The 24,508-nt window shown below is 45.8% G+C and overlaps 1 protein-coding gene across 3 annotated transcripts in view; it reads left to right on the top strand.

Moving 5' to 3' along the window:
- The window catches only part of LOC119660349, a 585,741-nt gene that overhangs the window by 440,586 nt on the left and 120,647 nt on the right, over positions 1 to 24,508 (top strand). For all 3 annotated transcript variants that reach the window (XM_038068845.1, XM_038068843.1, XM_038068844.1), the window contains 3 exons: positions 1 to 131; positions 12,572 to 12,747; positions 12,825 to 12,990. In XM_038068845.1, coding sequence (XP_037924773.1) covers positions 1 to 131; positions 12,572 to 12,747; positions 12,825 to 12,990 — 473 coding nt within the window. The remainder of the gene's footprint in view (positions 132 to 12,571; positions 12,748 to 12,824; positions 12,991 to 24,508) is intronic.

The following is a 24,508-nucleotide window of genomic DNA, read 5'->3' on the forward strand; positions in this document are numbered from 1 at the left end:
GTTCCTGTAGCAACTATATTGAACGACCTTAGCCCAGTGCCGGGTGCGGCGAAGGTCAAAAATAAAACTGTCGTCAGCCCTATGAACCCCAAGGGACTACAAAGTGATACGCCGGACGTAAAGGCCATGCGGTAAGTCTTGTAATGTATAAAGAAAATAAATACTTCATTTCCTTGAACTTGGGGTTTGTCTTATCCGTTTTAAGCTTTTCTGTAAAGTGGGAGGAAATCCTCGTCAAATTATGGAGCTGAAGAAAGTACATTAGCATTCTGATGAGATGTTATTTCCAGAGCTATACGAGCGGAAATCCATTATGGATGTTATAAGGACGTCCCGGATTTTCCTGTTTTAATTTTCGCTTATTTATGAGAGGATGCGGGAAACCTTGAACCGAAAATGAAAACAGATTTCTTTGAGAAAATATGGCCTCTATTTATTCCCAAATTACTACTAAGGAATGTATTAATCGTTTGCTTTCGGTTATTTGAATAAGGCTCGAATCCTACTTATATTACCATGGAGATTCTGGGAATGCCGAAACAGTTACAAATCGATTCAATGCGTATGGGAGTTTTACCCACTAAAACCACGCCCGACTCCCTCCCTGCCCCACGGAACCACCATAAGATATTACATCACGGGGCGGAGTCAGCTCACTCTAGCTTTGTCACCTTTCTTCTATACGCGGCGCACGTGACCGTGTTTTGACCGCATCCCAATTCTCTTGATGTGCTAGCATTGCCGGCACCAGATTTTCTGGTACCAGCACCTCTCCTAGAGGCTCCTCTATATTCCTCCTTTCTTCCACAAATCTCAAATAGTGGAAGAATACATACTCTGGGTCCTCTGGGACTCCATCGCAATTTGGACAGTCAGGTGATGTCTCCAATTTAAACCCGTGAAAGTATTGGAAATATCCTCCATGCCCCGTGAGAAACTGGGTGAGATTATAATTAATCTCACGGTGTCGTCTCTCCAACCACTTCTTGATGGCAGGAATAAACCTGTGAGTCCAGCGACCCTTTTCCGAGCGTTTCCACGCTGTTGCCATCTATTTATGGATCTCTCCCGCTCAGTCTTCTTCGTCTACGACGAGGAAGAGGTTGGCTTCGCATTGTATATGTTCGCCATCTCATCTGCCAAGATGTCAATCGGCATCATTCCAGAGATGACGAATGCTGCATCATCAGAGACAGTCCTGAAGGCAGAGCATACCCTCAGGGCTGTCCTCCTGTAGTCTGGACTCAGAGAGCATGATCGAGGTCACCACCCCGGCTATAAGCAACCTAGAGGCATGCCGTGACCCTCTCACGCTCGGCATCGTCCTCGCCAGGGCCATACTAGCAGTGGATGACATATCGCAAGCATACTGGACGTGTTGCCTTAAGCTGAGCTTCCAGTCTCTCACCACCCCCAAGTATTTGATGGTCGGCTTAGAAGTGATGATATGATTCCCGATTCTAATACAGGCGTACTTTCTCTTCCGGCGCTTCGTGCTGAGGACCGCTTCTGTTTCTTCCTCCGCAAGTGTCAGACCGGAGCTTTTTAGCCAACTTTTAACAGCACCGATTTCCTCGCTTGAGTATAACTCAGCATCTTCGAGATGCTTTGCGGCAACAACCAGCGCTATATCGTCAGGGTAACCCACCACTGTGGCTTCCCTCGGAAGGGGAAGAGTAAGTAAGTCATTGTACATGATGCTCCACAGTAGTGGGCCCAATACAGAGCCCTGTGGGACACCCGCGGAAACAAGGTACTCCTGGTGTCCGTCATCGTTGTCATGCCAGAGCCTCCTTTCAATTAAATAACTATAGACGGGACGGGCGGGAATATCAACCTTCGCTAAAGATTTCCGTATTAGATTCCAATTGGCCGAATTGAATGCATTTTTCACATCCACGCAATATTTGCTGGTACTACCCTTTCCGTGAATTGCATCTTCGGCCAAGCCAGTAACCAATTTGATTGCATCAATGATTGACCTGATTTTACGGAACCCATGCTGCCGATGTGTGTGGATAGCTGAGTGATTAGAGCACAAGGCTGTCGTATGGAAGGTCGCGGTTCAAACCTCGCTGGCGGCAGTGGGATTTGTATCATGATTTGACGTCGGATACCAGTCGACTCAGCTATGAATGAGTACCTGAGTCAAATCAGGGTAATAATCTCGGGCGAGCGTAATGCTGACCACATTACCTCCTACAGTGTTCCGTAGTGTACCGCTACGGTCTTGAATGAGGTGCTCTAACACACTTCAAGGCCCTGATCCAATATGGATTGTTGTGCCAACGATTATTATTATTATACTGCCGATCTGAAAGGCCGCCTTGGCTCTCAACAACCGGGAGGTGCGCAAAGGCAATCCTGTCGGCCATACCAAAACCAAGTGGCCGAGAAGAACCTCCTCGTCTCCGGGAGACGCTGTACTCACTTTGGCTTGCCAGCCGTGATGCAGTAGGCGAATGCTCCAAAGGCCTAATCAGGGCGATCAGACCCGAGTTTGCACGAGGACTCATCTGAAGTGGCAAATTGGTCACGAAACCTCACCAGGGATATACTGGTACCATGGGAACCGAGATAGCCCCTGGACTCTCATACTTCGGGTTCCCGTTGTATGTGAGTACAGCTCGGTTATTTGCGGTTGGCCCCCTAATGGGAGTTTCATGGGGGTTGTTGGTTAGACTCAAGCGAAAAGATACCTTCGAGCCTCGGCGTGGTGTTGCGTTTCAACACGGGTGCCGTACTCCTTAATTCGGTAGAGATTTAGTTAGGTCATGCATCCACCAGTATGAATGCTGAGCCATTGGTATATACTGGTACCGTTGTTGCTTCTTTCAGCAGGGCTCTGATTTTGGTCACAAAATCAATCCCTATCTTAAGAAGACCGTAGGATTAAGTCTCCACGACAGGTATCTACGTAAAACTCTCAAGGACTCAACAACCGGGAGTAATCTAGATTACCCGCAGCATTTTCCCCACAGTGTCCAAAAGACATATGGGTCGGTATGAGGCTGGTTTACCTGGAGGTTTACAAGGCTTAGGCAGAAGTACCCACTTCTGCCGCTTCCATGCCGCTGGCAATATCCCCTCGGACATGCACGCTTCGAACAACTCAGCGAACATGTCCGGTCTGGATTTCACGGCAAGCTTAAGGGCCTTATTCGGTACTCGGTCCAGTCCCGGCGCTTTAGTGTCTCCTATTCTACCGCAGATATCCAGCAGCTCGTCTCTGGTGACTGGCGGCATTGTCGTAACATTCAAGGGTGGTTGGAATATGTGGGTGTTCTCCTCTTGGTGGGGGATAACTTCTGGATGATTTTCAGCAAGAGGGTGGGACACGTGATCTGCGGAGATAAACGACCTCTGAATCGTCCCATCACGATCCTGTAGGCACCCCCCACGGGTTTATGTCCGCTTCTGAGCAGAGCTCTTTAAATCATTCCCTCTTGGCGAGCTTGAGGTTTTTGTGGGCTGCTTTATAGGCGCACTCTTTTTGCCATTGATCGAGTTTACCTACCGGAGACCAGCCAGTTCACCATCCCACCAGTAGTTTGGTCTCCTACTGGGGAATGAGCACCTCCTAGGCATGGACGCGTCACATGCTTCGGTGATGCATTGGGCCACATGGACGGCTCTTTTTGTAGAGGCGTCTGCTTTATGAGGTTGATCTAACCACACCTCTATGAAGGTCTGCTCATCCAAAGATTTTGCAGACCAGCCTGAAATCTTTCTCGGTTTCGGGCATGATAGGTCTTTGCACTACGGTTGAATACATGTCTCAAAGAAGATCGCCTGGTGATCGCTGTGGGCGTAGCGTTCGCTGACGCACCAGCACATACCATGTGCCAGCGCAGGGCTGACAAAGGTCAGGTCTACAACTCAACCTGACCCCCCTTTCTGAAAGGTGTTCACGGCACCTTCGTTAGCCAAAACTATGTTCATCTGCGTAAAAGCTTCTAATAAACTGCGTCCCCTGCCATTTGATTCTCTGCTACCCCACTCAAGGGCCCAAGCGTTGAAATCACCAGCAATCACCTTTGGACTTCGTACCCTCGCCTCGAGAACAAGATTATCAAGCATTTCCTCGAATTCAGACAGTGTCAGACTTGGTGGGGCGTAACAGCTGTATATATATACACCACTTATTTTTGCCCACACAAAGCCACTGGCAGCCTGATTTGCAGTACATTGTATGGCCTTTCGGTTTTGAGGCGTGATATCATAAAGTTTGGCAGCTTCACCAAACCACGTCGAAACTTTTCTGAGCTCCCTGTATGAATTTGGATTGGACAGGCGATTGTGGAGGTGGTTGGTATCCAAGATGAGGATCCTATCACGAATAGGAGGTCATGGATCTCATTCTGCAGAAAGAAATACTGTGAAAAAATCGAATACTGAGTTATCTCTAACGTAAGGTTTTTTGTAATGTAAATCTTGAAGGGGAGTTGAGGTTACGATAGTTGACGGTGCGAGCTGGCACGAACTAGTCGCATACTTCCTGAATAGCTTCAGTGTACTGGCAAACTGTCCTATCAATGACATGACTTGAACCCTGGTGGTTTTGAAAAGGCTGAATTTCGAATAATAGCTTGGATCTAAGGGATTGGCTAATATGCCGCCAATTTGCGTCCCTGAAGTCAGGTGTTATTAAAAGTGATGGGCACATGACTCCACCGGGAAGTTAGACATAAAGGATAATGGCATCGTGGTCATTGTTGTATGTATGGAGCGCCAGGCTAAAATGTTTCGTGTAGTAGGACTTTACGTCTGTCAACAGTATAACTGACTAGGATTATTGTTTATGTAGAAGGCAAACTAGAAGTTATATCTGGCGTTTAAGTCGCATTTCAAGCCTATGATTGGTGAAGAGTTCGACCGTGTAAAACAGGTGGTTGGAACAGCATTGGGGCACGATATATACGAAATCGTGCGGAGTTTGTTCGGTTGGATCAGTTTATAGCCTTAAATGAGGTGAATCACCAATCTCGAAAGATGCGTCAAACGCTGTGACTTCGTTGTGATGATACCTTAAGCTTCAGGTCCTCAGCGATCTCCAGTGCGGAGTTAGTGTAATCTAGGTGTCGAATAATAAGAGAGGTGATTTTCTCCGAAGGGGAGTATAAATGAAGAACTTCGCCTAAGGTGTTTGGTCACCTTGATCTTAATGAATATCTGATGATTAGAACTCTCTAATTTTTAACCAGGAAGTTGGTGAAGGAATTTGAAGTAAAGCTTCGCCTAGCCGTTGCGGTGCGACGACAACAATTGGAGGAATTTTGTTATCCGTCTGTTTCACCCGAGGAGTCCGTGGTGGTTATTGCTGTAGCTGTTTGTTGACTGGTTTGACGCGTATGTCGGGCAGTTGATCGGCTTGGAGTTAAATCTGCAGTACGTCGACTTTGTGGCTGCCTCTGGCGAGATAATCGTACCGCCTACTAGCTGCGGATCAACTCAGTTGCATTTTTCATTTTGTTTACTTGAGGAAACAATTTCCTCATTTACAGGCTCGCGTTTATGGTGCCAAAGGACTTATAACCTACGGTAGGCTCCATGTCCTTATACGCGACCGATTTCGCTTAGGACGACCGAAATAGATGAACTAATATTTTGAATTCCTCACAGAATATGAACACAAAACCTTTATACCCGCAGAAATTAAACAATTAATTTAACTTCTTCTTCCCAGTGACTTGACTTTAGAGAGGATAATAACACCAAAATACACCCTTAACTAACAGCAACCCAAAGGCTAATGCTATGCTCAACTTATTTAATAGAAACTGGCAGTTTTCTCTTCATGTAAACCGCCACGTGTAATTCTTTATACATCATTGCAATTATACTTTTATAAATCAAATATAAAAACTTTATCACTGCAGGTCAACTTCCCTTGGTTGCTGATATCAACATCAAAGCCCAACTTTCCAGACGCTGCTTTTATGCGCACTTAATTTTATTACAATCTTAGTTTCCTGAGTGCACTAGAAAATATTTGTAAACTCGGAGAGTTGGATTACGTTAAAATGTAAAACATTAAAAGTTTTCCCGTGTCCTTGGTTGTGGAAAATATGTACCTGCACTTGTCACCTTTGCATCATATTCATTTTCAAAAGTTTGACCTAACTCTATTAGGCAAAGAAAAGGAATTTTCCCTCCTTTGAACAGGACGCGAGCGACAAGATTGTTTGAGGATTTTATTTAGACTAGAAATAATGAGATTTCCAAGAAAGTTCTGAAAGCACCTCAAGCTTACCTTGCAGGATGTTTTGCAAGAGCAACAGAATCTTCCGAGAATTTATACGTAAATGGCATAGACGAACCCCAGCTCATTTGGAAGAGAAAGATAGAAGTAACACTGTAGTATTAATAGCCACGTAGCACCCAGGTAACTCAGGGTGTAGGTAAGGTAAACCTCAACCAAACTAATAGTATTTACTGATAGGCCCGAGAGTTGACACCCAGGCCCATGGGAGCTGGGGACTAAGGAAGTATTCTTTGTTTGTAGGACTGATTTTTCGGCTAAATTACTTTGCTTTCATTAAAGATTATTGGCTACGTTCTGAAATGTCGACTGCTACTCTACGATCTACGAACACTAGCCCCGCCCCCACCCGCCAAAACATTTACTGGCTCTAGTTCCAGCGGGAATTCCTGCGATCTAGACTGAACTCTGAGGTTAAATGAGATAAAACGATGAGACTCTGGGGACCGAATTCCCTCTCTTACGCCATTGTATTACTGTGCTCTGTTAAGCCAGCCGGAATTCAGGGGTCGGATTGGCAAGGATTCTTGTGATTCAAGTTAAGAATCACTATAATCGCATTCAACTACACCCAGCTCACGAGAGGCTTTCTCAAGTTGACATTGTGATCATGATAGGTGATTTGAACACCAAAGTAGGTCCTGATAACAACTTCCTCGGACATATGATAAGGAGCATGATCTTGGGGACTACAATGAAAATAGTGGGAGCTCCCATCGCCTCGTTATTGGTAGCACAGTGTTCGAGCATAGAAGAGAACAACGTACATCTAATCAGATCGACCGTATCGAGGTCAGCAGTAGATTAAGCAATCGTTTATGCCAAACGGACACAAATCAGCCTCGTGTGAGAGAAGCCTACTTGCCTATGATGACAGTTGCTCTCGTATCTACTAGCATATGGAACAGGACTGGTAGTTCTTAACACCAGGTCCACCCCAACGTTCCGGCGTCCGGGCTGTGAGGGAAGCATTCCGGACGTAACCTTCGCGTCGGTATCACTGGTGTCGCTGATGGACGGGTAGCGAGTTCTGGAAGACTTCTCGGCAAGTGACCACCAATACATAGCTTTCGAAGTGGTGGACACAAACTGCTCGGCACATTCAACGCTTGCCTGAAAGAGGGCATTTTCCCTGCTCGTTGGAAGGTGACGAGGCTTGCGCTGATCCATAAAGGGAAGGATTTAATTAAAATAGTCCATTTCTTTGCAAACCACAATTTTTAGGTACACTGGAACATAGACTAGGTTTTTTACAATCAATACTCGATAGATGAAATAATTATAATTAATTTATTTTAATGAAACAGCAACAGCAAACGACTATTTACACGTTAGAGGCAGAAGAGAATCATCTCGCTTCATGTGTTTCTTTCTGCCCCTAACTCATGGCACACTTTCCTCGTTAGTCTTCCACTCCCGTGGCGAGCTCTACAAAGTGGATAGTTCCGCGCCATCTATTTGTTCGCATTCGCGACATTCGAAATAAATTTCGAATGCTGCGAATCCTGCCGCGCCACATCACTCCGCCCCCAGATGAAACCTAGGGGTTTCGGCGACTGATCCCGGAACTTCGTTCACCGTCAAACCACAAAGCGGACACGACGCTGCTTCGAGGCGGACACGGGTTTCAGCCTGGACAGAGAGACCGCCTTTTTGTGTCCACCGATCTCGAGCTGGAAGAAATGTTCTCCCCTCTCGAGAACGCGGTACGGGCCCTCATATGGAGGCTGCAGCGGCTTCCGGACGGCATCCGTCCTGACCAGAACTTGCGTGCACGTGTCCAGTTCCTTGGGCGAACAGACAGGTGTGGACGAGTGTCGGGTGGGTGGTGTGGCTTTTATGGGTCGGAGATTGTCCCTCAGCAGACGCACCAACCCCGACTCTGTGAGACCCGATCTCTTGTCGAAGACCGGATCGCTAGGGAGTCTCGGGTTCTCCCCGTATACTAGCTCCGCGGGGCTGGCAGCAAATTCCTCTCGGCGGGTTGTACGTAGGGCGAGTAGGACGAGAGGCAAGACTTGGGACCAGGACGGATCGTCGCGTGCCATAATGGCGGCTTTCAGCGTCCGGTGCCAACGTTCTAGCATCCCATTGCATTGCGGGTGGTATGCAGTAGTCCGCTGGCGTTTGAAACCCAGGAATTTGCCTAACTCCGAGAAAAGAGTGGACTCAAATTGCATTCCCTAGTCATTGATGACCACTGCAGCGAGGTATCCACTCTCGACAGAGGGCTTCGGCACAAGATTGCGCCGTAATGTCTTTCAGAGGTATTGCTTCAGGCCACCGCGTAAACCTGTCGATGATTGTGAGGCAATACTTGTAACCGTGCGAGTCTCGCAAAGGTCCTACTATGTCGAGGTGTATAGTGTGGAACCGCTTGGTAGTGCGAGGGAATGAGACTACTTCTTTCCTTACATGTCTGGAGACTTTACACTTCTGGCATGCGATGCACTCTCTGGCCCAGGAATTGACATCCTTGTTCATGGAGGGCCAGAAGTATTTCTCGGTGACTAGCCGATTTGTTGTCCTGATGCCTGGATGCACTAAGTCGTGAACTGCATGGAACACTTCCTTGTGAAAGGTGGCCGGAATGTATGGCCGAGGTCCCTTTTCCGAGTCTTCGCAGCAGAGAGAGAGGTTTGAGCCGAAGATGGGCAACTCCCGAAATTTGTATTTGGGGTTGGATTTGAGGCTCTGAAGTGCTACGTCATCCTCCTGCGCCTTGGCAATAGCCGAGAAAACGAGTGAGGCGGGGATGTTAACCTCGGAGACACAAGACAAAGCGTCAGCAACTATGTTGTCCTTGCCGGACACGTGCTGGATGTCTGACGTAAACTGGCTATAAAGCTCAGATGTCGAAGCTGACGAGGGCACGCTTTGTCGGGCTTCTGTTTCAAAGCATACGTCCATGAACAGTGTGAACGGGCTGCCTTCTAGGGAGAAACGGAAGTATTTGATGCTCAAGTACGCGGCCAGCAGTTCGCGATCGTAGGTACTGTAGTTCCGTTGAGCGGAATTCAACTGCTTCGAGAAGAAGCTCAACGGCTGCTAAACTTGATCCCCCTTTTGGTGAAGGGCAACACCTACTGCGATGACAGAGGCATCAACAAAAACGGCTAGGGGTGCATCTTGCAGAGGGAATGCCAAGAGTGTAGCGTCGGCCAGTTGTTGACAGGATTTGTCAAACGCCCGGATAGCCTCTTCAGACCACACGACGTCTCGTGTGTCCTTAGTTTTGGGGCCAGACAAGTACGCGTTCAAAATGGACTGGTGATGGGCGGCCTTGGGCAGGAAACGACGGTAGAAGTTTAGCATGCCCAAGAACCTCCTCAACTCCTTCACTGTCTTTGGACGCGGGAAGCTTGTTATCGCTGGAACCTTGTCTGGGCCGGGCTGTATTCCTTCAGGGGAAATGGAATTGCCGAGGAATCTCACCAGTTTTTGAAGAAATTTGCATTTCTCAACGTTTAAGACTAAACCGGCCTCAAGGAGACGTTGAAAAATGCACTCGAGATGGGCTAAGTGCTCAGACTCAGTGGAAGAAGCGACCAAAACATCATCAAAATATACGAAACAGAACTCGAGGTTTCGCAGGACTGAGTGAATGAACTTTTGAAAGGTTTGCGCTGCATTGCACAATCCGAAAGTCATTCAGGTGAACTCGAAGAGTCCAAAGGGTGTACATATTGCCGTCTTTGGAATGTCTTCAGGAGCTACTGGGATTTGGTGATAAGCCTTGGTTAAGTCCAAGGTCGAAAAGATGCGGCAATTCGCGAGCTGATGCGCAAAGTCGTCGATGAGTGGAATTGGATATCGGTCAGGAACAGTCTGTGCATTTAGCCTTCTGCAATCCCCACATGGGCGCCATTCGCCGCACCCTGCTCTATGAAACACTAGAGGGTCAAAGGAGGATGGAGGTCACGCCGGGGGTAGCACAGGGATCCATCCTAGGGCCGGACCTCTGGAACGCTACCTATGACAGTCTACTTAAACTCGACATACTAGAAGAGTCGCGCCTGGTCGGCTATGCAGATGATGTCGCAGCGCTTGTTGCTGGAGGCACTGTCGAACAGGCGCAAAGCAGACTCGGCATATTGATGCGACGGGTAAGCGGATGGATGACTACTCATGGTTTTAACCTTGCACTGGAAAAAACCGAAGTAGTCTTCCTGACTAAAAAGAGAATTCCGATCCCCCCATATCGTTCGGCGAGTCGATAATCGAGTCAAAATCAACGATAAAGTACCTCGGGTTGACTCTTGACTCAAAGATGAGCTTTTTTGAGCAAATCAAAGCAACAGCGAACAAGGCTGCAGTTGGAGTTTCGGCGTTAAGTGGGCTAATGGCAAACATTTTTTGGTCCTACGTCTAGCAGGCGACGACTCCTGATGAGTTCAACGCAATCTGTCCTGCTCTACAACGCAGAGGTATCGGCTGGCGCTCTTAACAAGGAGGTATATCGTAAACGTCTCGCGCAAGTATAGAGACGGGGAGTTTTGCGGGTGGCGTCTGCGTACCGCACTGTCTCTGAAAAGCGTCCGTGATGATGATCGCAAGAGTGATCCCCGTTGCCCTTCTTGCTAAGGAGCGTCAAGCCATATACAAGCGCAAGGGAGATGAGCCAAGGGAGGTGGTTACTAGCGAAGAACGGCAACGCACTCTAGACGAGTGACAGCTCTCGTGGCAAAATGAAACGAGAGGCAGATGGACTGCGCGGCTCATCGGCAACTTAGGTGCATGGCTGAATCGGAAGCATGGTGAGACTGACTATTTCCTTACACCAATTTTTAAGTGGGCCTGGAAGTTTTCAGTCTTACCTGCACAAGATTGGAAAGGCGGGTTCTCCGGATTGTGTGTTTTGCAATGGAGTTGAGAATTGAAAAAATCAAAAATTTGACTGACGGTTTCGTCCAGGGCAGAGGCAACTCATCAGACGCTGCCTCACCTCTGCCCTGGGAGCAGCGTGACCGAAAGTGCCAACAGGTGGAAAGACGCTCCCTTTTATCATCGCAAAAACACGACAAGGTTGCGAGTTATATTGGACTTAAAACACCAGTCGTTCTAGTCTAAGCTAGACTAAAGCTAGGTTGTTGTTTAGGATCTGCGGGATCCTAAAAATTTTTGATTTTTTCAATTCTTAATGCTTGGGGTGCTACGCTCCAATACTAGGGATCCATGGACTAAAAAACGAGGGAGTAAGTTGCTCCTCATTTAGTCCGGTCCACCATCATGTGGATGGGGACTTAGGATCCCGCAGATCCTAAACAACAATGGAGTTGAGGATGACGCCCACCACACTTTTCTCTCTTATGGAAGGTGGGATGGGGTTCGTCAGCAGCTTTATTTAAACACAGGGGATCTCTCTCCAGACAAAATTATCGAAGAGATGCTGACGAGTGCTGACAGGTGGAGCCGTGTTGCCCATTACGTTCGGACCCTTCTCATTGGTAAGAAGATAGAGCTCGACCGGTGGAGGAGCCGGATGGCAGGGGGTTCCTTGAACTGACAGTTCCCTTCCTCTTCTCCTCTCCCATTGGTGAAAGTAATTCAAATCCTCTCGCTTGGATCATAAAGCTCCTTTGATATCCTTACACGAATCAATTCCGTTTATAGCTAGTTAGTAAAATCAAAACAAATGTCATAACTGTCAAAGTATTAAATTCATTTATATGCGCCATCTTGCGGAAACTACTCTATATGTCGTAGGAAGTTCTAGATTCGAAAGATTACCAACATTAAGTACTTTATCCTTTTTAGTCTTATTTCATGCACTAAACTTTCCTGTGAATTTTAGTCTACAATGGGTAGTAACTCAGAAGTTGATTCAGATAGCAGAATTCACTTTTCTCTCTCTCTCTCCCCAGGTCAAAGTTTCCTCCATTGAATAATCCATTTTCTGAAAAGCAAACGTATTCGTACATTCACCGTCAAACAAACTTTCCTGCAACTAGCAAGCGACTGCTTTCCATTCATCTAAATAAATTTTTTCGAAAGTTCGGGAAATGTTCTGCTGAATTAATGCTGTGAACCTTACACTGATAAGATGAACTCTGCAATCCGCAGTTTTTCCATGAATGCAACAACCCCTGAAAGGGTTGCTTGTCAATAATAGAATTAACTTTTCGAATTGACATGCTGGAAAAGTTTTAATGGACGCGTACGGAATTATCGGTGTTCGCTCCGAATTTGTTCCTAACAATGTTAGCTCCACCGAAGAGCTTCAATGGAGGCTCGGAGCCAACGACCTCGTCTAGATAGAGTTGTGTAATTATTCTAGATGGTCTAATTATAAACATTTATTCGTTACAGGTACTACAGGTTGTGGATCTACACATGCAACGCAGTCCTACTTATGGCCGTCATAGTGTTTTGTGGCGTTGCTGGCAAAGTTTTAATTGCTGATTACAGACGATTGCTGGTGACAGGGTTAAATTTAGGTCAACCGAATTTCATATATGCCTATTTGGCGTTACTCATGCAATCAGGTACTTTGTTCCCCTTTTCTGCTTATGAAAAACGTTTAAATTGCTGAACAATTCATTCTCTTTTCCTTCCATCCTAGGTTTCCTTCAACTAATCGGATGTCTTGGTGCCTTAAGACTATCAGAAAAACTACTAAACGCTTACTGGTTGATTTTATTAGTATTGTTGATAGGTGATGCACTATTAGGAATATTCTGGATGTTTAAATTCGATAGAATAATACATGACTTGCAGCCGATTTTAAGGTAAGTGGAAGAATAAGAGGTAGAAAGTTAAGGCTATTTAGAAATCTTCCCATACTAAGCGTCTAGTCCTGGTACCGGTTTGCTTACTCCAACGATCTCGGATGCAATACAACAATACATTCTGGCATTTTGGTCCTTCGAGCCCGGTAAAATACGAAAACCTTTTTCAATTATTAGTATCGTCCACGTCCCAGAAGCTCCTCAAGTTCTGTTCGAATTGGTCCATAGAAACGTGCTCAGTTGTGACCTTCAAATGAATACCTCGCCCGAAACGGAAGCCACCCGGCCGAGAAGTGTGTCCTGCCTAAGGAACTCTTCAGCAATGTGCAGAGTCTTTAAAAACAGCTGTTGGACACTGAAAGTTCTGCGGTGAACGCAGGAGACCCTCCCTTAGTAACTCGTCTAACAACGTCTAACTTACGCGATTACTAACCATTACGAATATAGAAAACTCGTGGAACCAAATGAAAGACACGATCCACAAAGTGGCTTCTGCAACCCTCGGGGTCACCAAGCTTTGCAATAACGATGTTGAAATGAAGGTCCGTGAAAAGAAATGCCTCTACCATAAGTTTCTCGACGATGAAAGAATGCAACCGGGAAGCAAAGCAAGCGGTCGCTGTCAACCGAGCGGACCATTCCAAAAATCTTAAATAAACTGGACACTCAGGATGGAGCGAGAGATCTGTATCGACTTGTCAAAAGTCGAAACGATCGCACTCAGAATATCGAACATTTCTGTTGGGTTAATGACAAGAACGGTAATTTGCTTCCCAACCGTCGAGCCGCGACGGATAGATGGCAAGAATAGTTCGAAGAGATTTCAACTGGAGAATTTATTCATCCACTAGTTCTACAATCATTGCCGACATTTGGACCAGTTCCACCTGTCAGTGCAACTGAAGTCAAGGAGACAATAAAACGAATGAAATCGGGGAAAGCCACAGGACCTAACGATATCGCATCTGAGCTCTGGAAAGCGAAGAGCTGGGACCCAACACTGTGGCTCAGTGAATTTTTTAATCGAATTATTCAGGAAGGTTGAACATCATTTGTCTGACGAGGAAGTACCCCAGTTCCAATATGGAAAAACAAGTCGGGAATCTAGAAGCTAGACGCTTCAGGTATGAAAGGTTTCGAGTATTTCTTTTATAAAGAGATTTGGGTGTGCATTTGCCCCATTAGCATGTAGCACGTAAAACATGCATTGACATTTATAGTCTTGAATTTGCAAAGGAGCGACAGTTTTGACCTAGTATAACTTTGTTAGTAATAGTGCGATTTCCACCAAATTTGGCGGATCATGCTCTATGCTGTAACCTATATCGCTGCGAAATCTTATGATTCTAGGGTGAACTTAAGGAGGGTTTACCTGTCAATGACTAAAAATTATAGTAATGTACTATTATTAACTTTATTTGAACAGGTATCGGTATGGAGGGTATTTCGGAGCCTAGGCACCATATAAAGGCAGCCCCCTGATTTTTTTCAGATTTTTCGGTTTTGTAGTTTCAGAGAATGGGTTCGTTGAAAAAATGATCACTTTCAACCCCCCGCACTCCCCACATTCTCAACAAATGTCAAAACTAAGACCGGCTTCGAAAAGTACTAACCGGGACCTTTAATTTGACACCCCACATGACTATATTTGAGGAAAAAAAAATTTACACCCCCTTTTGCACCCCCCTTAAATTCGACGTTAAAGGATGTAACTCACTATATACGTGAGCGTTCACAGTTCCCACATTTCTACCAAATTTAGTGCCAATCACTACAACCGTCTCCGAGAAAAATGCGTGTGACGGACAGACAGACAGACCAGCAGTAAACCGATTTTAATAAGGTTTTGTGTTTTGTGTCCATCCGATCCGGTTACTTTCCCATACCAGATTTTTGAACGCACTCTTGACAATCGTATTCACGAAATCATTGAAATAACCGACAACACTTAGTGCCAGAAGAACTCGTGCGCAGGGTTCAATTGCTCTACCACGATCCGAAAAGTAAAGTTCGAAGTATGGCGGGTGTATCAAAACCGCTTCATGTCTCTGCTGCATCAAGAAAACGCCCTCTCACCACTCCATTTTGTTCTTTTTATGGACAACGTCACACGGGACATCCAACGTCCAGCGCCCCACACGCTGCTTTATGCAGATGAAGTTTTCCTAGCATCTCATAGCAAAAACGATTTCGAGCAACTTGCCCAGGAATGGAATGATCGCCTCATGCAACACGATCTCAGATTGAATCTGAATAAAACTGAATTTTTAACGACCGATCCCCATGAAACAGGCAAAATTATTGTCAGCGGCAGTGACCTGCCCAGAAATGAGCGATTTAAATACTTCGGGTCACTGCTATCAGCCAATAGAGAACTGCGTTAAGAAATTGCTTCATGCGTTAACGCAACCTGGATGAAGTGGCGTTGTACAACTGGTGTTCTTTGTGATCGACGTATCAACGAACATCTCAAATCTAAAATTTACCGCAATGTCGTCCGTCCTGTTGCCCTCTATGGTTCTAAGTGTTGGCCGACTATAAAACATAATGAACGGCGTCTTACGATAATGGAGACGAAAATGTTATGTTGGACTGGTGGCGTGACACGTTTTGATCACATCCGAAATGAGGATATCCGCGATTGTTATGTGGTTGCACCAATCGTGGAAAAATTGCGAGAAAGGCGTCTTCGATAATATAATCACGTTACTCAGGAGAGATTGTGAGAATTCACTCACCAATATTGGTCTGAACATCAAATTCGATAGTAAACGACCAAAAGGCCGACCAAAACAACGCTGGCTTGATATGCTGGATGAGGTTTTAAAAGCCTCGAGATTGTATCCCGATCAGACATTTGATAGAGTGAAATGGCGAAACCGATCACGACGTGCCGACCCCGCTTCTGAAGGGGACAAAGACTGAAGAAAAACAAGAAGAAGAATGAACGTCGATCCAACAATTGATGACACCACTCCGTCTAGTCCGGATACTCCCACATTCATTTTTTTTTTGTCAACCAGAATGTTTATACCATGTCTTCAGTGATATAATAGCTTTGGCTTCCCTGGTCTACCAAGCAATGGACAGGGACGCGCGCCCATTTTTTGCTTTCTTCTTGATCACCAATATGGGGAGTAATGTAGTGGAAGGAGTTGTTGCTCCTGATAAAGGCAAAGAAGCGTCAAATGCTGCCCAACCTATTCTACTAATAATGGACGTCATTTTAGTGAAGCGCAGGAAATGTACAATTTACACTAGTGCAACAGCTCACTTTCATTGCTAGTATCCAGTAATTTCGGGTACTTAAGAATTCTATGATCCTCCAAGCAAATCAAGCAAGGAAATCTTTAAACGCTCTCGTGATAAGGGTAATCTACGGCTGCTTATTGCGTACTCCTATACTACCACATACGAGATGGGGCAACAAAGATGTGAACCCTGGAACCAATATAAAGCAGGATTGACTCTAACCGGTCCTTTCTAAATAAAAAGTGCGTTCCCCAAGAATTCAATGCGGTGCCTTAGGAACACCGAGCTCAAGAAAAAATCGGAAGAGTTTATATCAGAATATCAGGACTCGGGGCACCTAGTGGAAGTTCCTCGGAAACTCCGGAAGGATACAAGCAGGTAGACCTATTATGTGAGCGCCATTCATAAGAATGCAAGAAATAGTAATCTCAAGAAAGTATTCAACCCATCAAACCCAACCTCTTTGGAAGTTAGCCCTAATCAAAGACATTTTTTATAAAATCACTCCTATCCATGATTTCTAGCAGCATAATTCAACTGTATCGTTAAAATCTCCCAAAACCCAAGGATAAAATCCTGCGGAAAAGCGACTGCGACAATTCAATTACTTTAAAACCGTGTAATTACTCCAATTACTTTAAAACCGTCGCTTACAGAATGGACTCTGGATCTCTGGGAGGAGATAAAAACACTTCATCAAGTAGCCAAGGATGACGCTCCCGATGGCAAACCTGAATAGGTAATCAAGAACGCGTTTTATATGGATGATTTCCTGTACGATAAATTTGGAGGTTGCCACAACGGCGATTCGAAAGGTACAAATGGTGTTGGAGAAAGTAAAGTTTCCCCTAACTAAATGGTCCTTCGGTGGGGTACAACGCGTGAACCACTCCTACGCGCCTTTAGAGCGACCCACCCCTCTACAGTCTTACAATGTAGATTTGGTGCTACTCCTTAATAGGTTAGCACTAAATTTCATCAAATCCCCCTTCATCTTGCTTATGGTTAAACCTGAATAGAGTAGTCAACCACGGATCATCATCGTGTCATCATTGCCGGTTTACTGAAATGGGCTTGAGCTCCCCCAGGATTTCGAGAATTGGATTAAACTCCTGATTCGTTTTCTTAATGTATGACCTATCAACGCCTTCTGATGAACCGCGAGTATCTGACCGTACGCGAACAAATTTCTTCTTTCGTGAAGTTGCCAGACCAGATTACCCTATTGACAACACCAACAGCTCTACTACCAAACTCTATCTCCACCTCCACGTGGTGACCACTGGGAGCTCCTTTTTAAGGAAAAGCTGCAGACGGAGAAGGATAAAGGCGAGTCTTCCGCACCTAAAAACGGGACAAATTGTAGAACTGGTCCTCCAGGTTGGGGGTTGGGTAGGGCTGACAACCTCTACACGAAAAACCGAAGTTACCAAGCCACAACAGGAGCCTCGGACTGGACGGATAATACAACGAAGAACCCGGCAATGAAAAAGGAATAACGATTTGCGCATTTTCGAAAAGTGCGCTCCCTGTACAGAGATGAAGCTGCCAAGCAACTAGACGATACCCTCATCCAATATATGGCTTATGTAACAGCATTACAGGAGATGCGTTGGGCAGGAACCGGTTTCCTGAAGAAGAATTGCTACACCATATACGAGTATTATAGTGGCCATCCAGTAAACCATGTGCTCGGAATAGGTTTCTTAGTCAGTCAAAAAATGAAAACTGCTGTTATCGGCTTTGAAAACCTAAGCGAACGCTATGCGCCTGCGAGGCAAATTTAGAAATATAAGCCTCGTTAACGTTCACGCCCCCACAGAGGAGACTGCTGAGTCGGAGAAGGATACCTTCTACGAGGCAATAGAACGAATCCTCTAAGCCTGTCCCAGATGTGATAGCAAAATCATACAGTCAAGTAGGGAAGGAGCCCGTATTCAGGCGATACGTTGGCTCCCATAGCTTACATCAAAATACAAATGATAACGGACTTTATTCAATCACCAGTGTCATACGAAATGGTTGTTGGAAGTACCTGGTTTGCGCGGAAAGCGGTGGACCGCAAACATACGTGGGCCTCTCCAGATAGGACCTTTTTCAACCAAATTGACCAAGTGCTAATCGAACGCCGCCACCTCTCAGCCTTGATGAATGTCAGAACATATAGGGGGGCCAATATAGACTCGGATCACTATCTCGTTGGCATGGTGCTCCGCGCTCGAATAACAACACCACCCAGAATCCGCTCTGACAATCAGGTGAGAGTTAACACTGAAGCCATCCACAACACAGCCCTCCGCAACACCTATAAGAGGGAATTGGATGCCGCAATAACCGGAGTCAACAGAGATCCTGCAGATGAAGCATCAACAAATGATCTCCAGAATCACCTGAAGAACGCTATCATAAACACGGCCACAAACATACTTGGCCCCAGCCGCGAAAAGGGTCGGAACGGCTGGTTTGACGATGAATGTAAGCTAGCAACGGAACGGAAGAACGCTGCATACCGAGTAATGTTGCATTCTCAAAGGACGTGGACCACCGTATTGAATCTAGAAATGGAGTTCAAATGATTTTCAGATTACTGAACGATTTCTAAGGTGATCAAAGAACTGCTCTGCGCTCTCAGGGCAGTTATTATCGTCGCAGTTGACAGTTGATCACGCAGGTTGTTGCCCCTACGATCGCTTACATTTCGGACTGAAAGGCCGTCGTATATTGCCCCGAAAAAAATGCCCACTTCTCGTGTTTACCTAAAAAGTAGATTTCTGCTCCAGAGCCCTATTCTATTTCCGAGCCATTGATGTAGAATGCCTCCATATATATGGCCACGCGGTTGTTACTAGTTTCCGGTTGTTATTAGTTTTCTCTGCTTTTACAATAACTTGACATATTCTACCAGATAGACGCATGGGAATCTCAGAACCAGAAGGCATTACAAAAACTGGTTTCAGTTCTTCCAGTTTCTCTTGTAATGTTCTATTCCTCTCATTTCCGCGGTATTCCACTGACCTAAATGACTTAACCTATGAGCTGTCATCGCAATGCTGTGCTCTCTAAGGGCTGCGGCTAGAGTAAAGCATTTAAGCAGCGCCGGATGTCATGCCCAGAGTGCCCATAATGACGAGACAAACAGTTCTTTGTAGTAAAACTAGTTTAAAGTGACACCCTTTGGTTTTACCTTAACCCACCACACTACAGATAGGCAAACATCGGTCTAATGATGGCAACATATACCCACTGTACATCAAACGGCATCAAGGCGAAGTTCCGCCTACCAAACCCATAAGCTGTGGCAGCTCGTTTCATCTTTACCTCTACAATTTTGTTCCAAAGACGCTTCTTGTCTAGAAAAGATATTTCACTTCTTCCGAACAGTTGAAGGGTTATATCCAACATCTCTGGAAGCAAAGAGCATTCAGTTTCTTCCCTTTTGTAAATAATGCCGTCGTAGTGCTGATTTGTCTGAAGTTCTCTGGATTTGAATAGTCATCTTCCCCAGGCTTCCATGTAAAGACTACCTTAACCTTCTGCCATGAGGTAGGCACGTAGCCCAGGGGAAGATATTTTCGAAAAATATTTCTTAGAAGTTGTTATAAGTGCTCTATATCCTCCCTTAGCATCCCTGGATAGATACCATCCATGCCAGGTACTTTCATTGATAACAACCGCTCTCACCGTGTTAAAATTCCTCCTGCAACATTTTCGCATTGAAGGGTTTGCAGAAACCACCAATTCTTTCCTTCCCACGTCAAACCTAATCAACGCGTTCCTTTTAAGGACTCTACACAGCCAAGATCGCCACAGGACTCCGTCTTCGTATTACAATTTGTTTTCCTGCAATGGTTGGACTAAATTCGAAGGTGATCTGACAATAAGAGTTCGTCTAGCACTCGCTAGCCTCTAATCTAACAGCTTTGAAGTGAACACTATTTGGTCAATTATTTCACTTCTTCTTTGTCCCAGGAACATGGGGGCGCATCCTACGTTTGTGATCAGCTGAAGTGATAAAATTGAGTAGCTCTCTCCTCTAAGATCGCATTTGCCACTGCAGCAACAAATATGTTAGGTGTTGGCATCACAACCTATGAAGAGTTCAAGGCTACTTGATTCTACACACAACAAGATCCCTTAGTTCTTGCGTCAACGGAGGATACAAAGAATCATAGGTTAAGTAAGTAGCTACAACTATGAGGTTTATTCTCTTGCCATTAGCTTGGTATTATAAATGACGCAATTGGGTCCTGAGAAGAGAATTGTCTTAGCATGATTGCTTCTAACAATTTTTACATCAGGATGCAGTCTCTCAGCCTCAAGGATCTCTCATCGAAAGAGATCCTAGCCCTCTCTGTATAATGTCAGTCTTGCAGCTTTACCAATCTTGCTGCCAGTAGACAGAAAGAGGCTTTGACACCGAACTTGTGAGCTTGTCCCCAATTTCCGCCGAAAGTTCACCCATGTCCTGATAGCCGCGAAGCTTACATTTTTTTCACAGTACCTTCCTCTGCCATCGGCTGCGAGCATTTCGAGTTGCACAGTGTCAGCTTTTCCCGGTAGACGTGTAAAAGAAGTTTCTGTCAGGCAAAATTTAGCCTGAAATCTTCTTCCCTTTGCGGCTGAAGTTTCTTTGTGTCCAGCCTTCCTCTTCCGTTTTCTGGGAGAACTAGGTAACAGGCGTCAGCAACAGATCAGCCGAAGTCAGATTTGCGGTTCATCTCATTTTGCCGGGCTCTCCTTTCTGGCTGACTGCGCTGGAGACATTGAGTGCAAGCCTTCCTTCAAAGTGAAGAGCATATCATACACAAATTTCTCCGTGGGGGAACATGAATTTGTCGAAGCCTCCAACATCTATGCATCGACCACCAGTTAACCATTCAAAGTCGCAAGTGGATTCGAAATTCATTTGTAGAGTTTAAATCCGTTGCTTTCATCTTGTGTTTTGGACACTGGTTCATTACGACTGACGGTGGCATGATTCTGCGAGGAGAGATCCTATGAGTTGGGTTGATCCTTCCACGCGGAATACTAGGGCGACGAACGCATATATTGCTTCCCGAGTTGAAAGATTGGTTCAAGAGTTATTTTCTGCGCTTCGAGACTCGGACCCGAATACGCACTGAGTGCATCAGGCAGTTCACCATCACCCTGCTTCAACTCGAGTAAAACATTTTGAGGACAGACGTCACGATGGACTGAATAGAGACAATTTTTACAGACATGACGATAGACATAAGGGAATTTTTTACGAACACGTGCGGATCCGAGGACTTTCACGGACATCCCAACAGATCCCAACTCGACTATATACTTGGTTTTAACGACTCCGACGATAACGATTCGCCTTATGGATGCCATGCTTGGCCGCTTAATACCATGTCAGCGGATCGTATTTACACGATTTTGTCATCCTGGGACTTGGGTTTTGAAGGCACATCAACCAGTTCCTCTTCCGTATGGACGCCTTTACCAACACAACCCTACAGGGGGATTTCGGCTTGCTGAGTACTTATGTACACATCCTGCTAACAGCATTGGTACTGAGGACTACCACCAGTCCGTCAGACGAATCCAGTGGACCTCTTTCCGTGAGGCTCTTCGCAAACAGTTTAAAGATTCTCTAGATGACTGGGATATCCTTAAGCTGATGCGAGACCATATGCAAGGTCCATCCGAAGATTTCAACAGTTACTATGAAACTATGCGTTCCCTAGCCAATAGGCTAGAAAATTCCTTAACGGAAGACAAGTTGGTAGTTGCTACGTCGTGGGCTGAGACCCGACGTTCAGAGGCAACTTCTCTATTTTTGCGTAAGTTAGTGCAGCAGAGCGAAATTTTCGAAGAGCGTCTCTCAAGCAGACTCACTAACCAATTGTGCATCTATTCTGCTGAATCTGAAGGGACTGTTGACATAAAGAACATCTCAGGAAATACTCAGTCTGAGATACAAGATCGTGATTTAGATTTGGTCTGCTGGAGTGGTCGATTGGACATTTGTTTGAAGTCTTTTGCTTGGTTGCGGGCGCCCGAACAGTCGTAAGCCCATATGTCCAAAATGTTGAGTTCCAGAAACCAGTCCGAGTCATCACGGTGTTCCTGCATCGGACGCACGTGACTGCACGTGACTACATTGCGACAACGCCTTCCACAGTAACTTCGAAATTTAGCGTGTTAAAACGATCCGGCAACTTAGCTATGATTTAGCCGGATTTGACCCCACCACCTATTATTTCTAGAAAATCGTTGCTTTCGGTTTTGAGGCCGTTGCACTTAAGACTGCAATAATACCAAGCGGCCAGAGAATGGATCTTCGGAGTAGCAGAGACGGCGACGAGAAAGCCTAAGCGCTCAACACTTCGCTTACGTCAATATTTGCGGCGAATAATGCGCAACCGACGTCTCTACTACTCTGCCGTTCTCAAAAGACGGCAAGGACAGCAAGGATATTCGCCCGTATGCGGATGTCACAGTCTTGTTTCAGGACTGATTGATACCGGAGCCACCGTAAGTTGTTTGGCTTCGGATTTCGCTCGGAAAATTATTTACGACACCCGCTACAAGGAGGAATTACGCATCGATCTCAGGACAGCCGTCTCGATAGGGACTTCCCCCTATCACGTCGTTTTTGAGCAGAGCATGGTCACCCATGGGAATACCGACGCCCCTTTACGACGACTGAAGACCTTGCAATATGCGAAATTGGAGGTCTGTTCTCAGGATAAACTTACTATTCTGAGGGCAGAGGTTCAGAGACGTATCCTCCAAGCAGGACATACAGGAGAGGGGTTACAACCTGTGATCACGAGCTCGCGAATTTCAGGTCGGGGATATCGTGTATATGCGGATATTCTACTTAAGCAGTGCAGCAAAGCGGGACAATGCCAAACTGGATCGGAAGATCATCAGTAGAGTCGGAACAATCTAATACGAGCTGGAGAACATGGAAGGTCGTAACCTGGGCGTCGCTCACGAAGGACCTCAAGACCTAACTCACTGTCTGAATTTTTGGCTGGCATTCCTCGTAGAGCACGCAGATACTCAGCCGTTTACCGGCAGTGATTGTCTCAGGGGTCTTTAGCTTTCTTTCCTCGAGCGGGTCTCGGAAACCCAGCTGCTCCTTCGCCTTTTTCTGAACTAACTTGCTCAAATAATACAATGTGCAATTACCCTAATTTTCGCCGCAGATTGCACATTATTGGATGCATTCGGGTGAGTTAATCTTGACACAGGGGAATGATTTGCCGCATCCGTAGGCGCACGCGCATGTTGCTGAAAAATTAACTCTCGGAGTTCAATCCAGTTCAAAACGGGCGTGGCGGCATGGGGACCGATTCGTGGGTGGACAGCGGATCAACGGCGGATTTAAAAAATTCATTGTTTGTGCCGGGGCCGTATAAAGTGGAGTTGGAAGTGATTTAGTGCATCGGTATAGACACGTTCATTTTGTACTAATGATACATGAGGGATCAAAGCCCTCAAAGAACCCCCTCCCCCCAACATTCCCGAGCCTGGCTAGCACAAAGGCGTGCACGATTTTGTGTTCTAGATGTGTGCAGAAAAACTGCCGCACATGGTGCTTGTTAACAAAGAAACAACAATCGAGTTCCTCCCCGTGGCAGAGTATTAAAAATAAAATAACACACAAGGGATCGCGAGAATTCAACCTTCCTCGTCTGAAGTTAAAGACCAAAGTGAAGATGAATCATTGAGGACGAAACGGCACAGCATATAGCCCACTACCTCTGTATTCCATCAAGGATTCATCTCACCCGACATTTCATCCCTACGAAGAAGAAAGAATATTTACTTTTTCAAATTCTGAAACGAAGAGATAGCCGTTTCACATAACGGTAGGGAAGGACACTCCTCGGGATCTCGGACGGCAATACCTTTCAGCATATAGCCGCAAAGGTCCGTAGATCCAGAGGCTTCTGGAAGGCACGGGACGTTAAGTCTCAAAGCCAAACAAAACAGACGACTAGGTCTTATGGTATTCTACCTGTTGGGCCCCAAGTTGGGCGCCATTTGTAATGAATCTAAAAGAAATAGGATGATCAAAGCGCCCAAAGGACCACCCCCACATTCCCGAGCCTGGCTAGCACAGAGGCGTGCAAGAACGTGTCAACGGAGCACTTTGATAGAGCTTCAGTCTTTGCGAGCGGACCTTCACGGTCGATTTCGCCAACTTTTTAGGTTTCTGGGATAGCTCTTCGTCTTCAACGACTCAGACTGGTTGTTTGATCATCTTATTTCCTTTAGGTTCATT

The sequence above is a fragment of the Hermetia illucens genome, chromosome 6 (genome assembly GCF_905115235.1).
Source record: "Hermetia illucens chromosome 6, iHerIll2.2.curated.20191125, whole genome shotgun sequence".
NCBI classification, from domain to species: domain Eukaryota; kingdom Metazoa; phylum Arthropoda; class Insecta; order Diptera; family Stratiomyidae; genus Hermetia; species Hermetia illucens.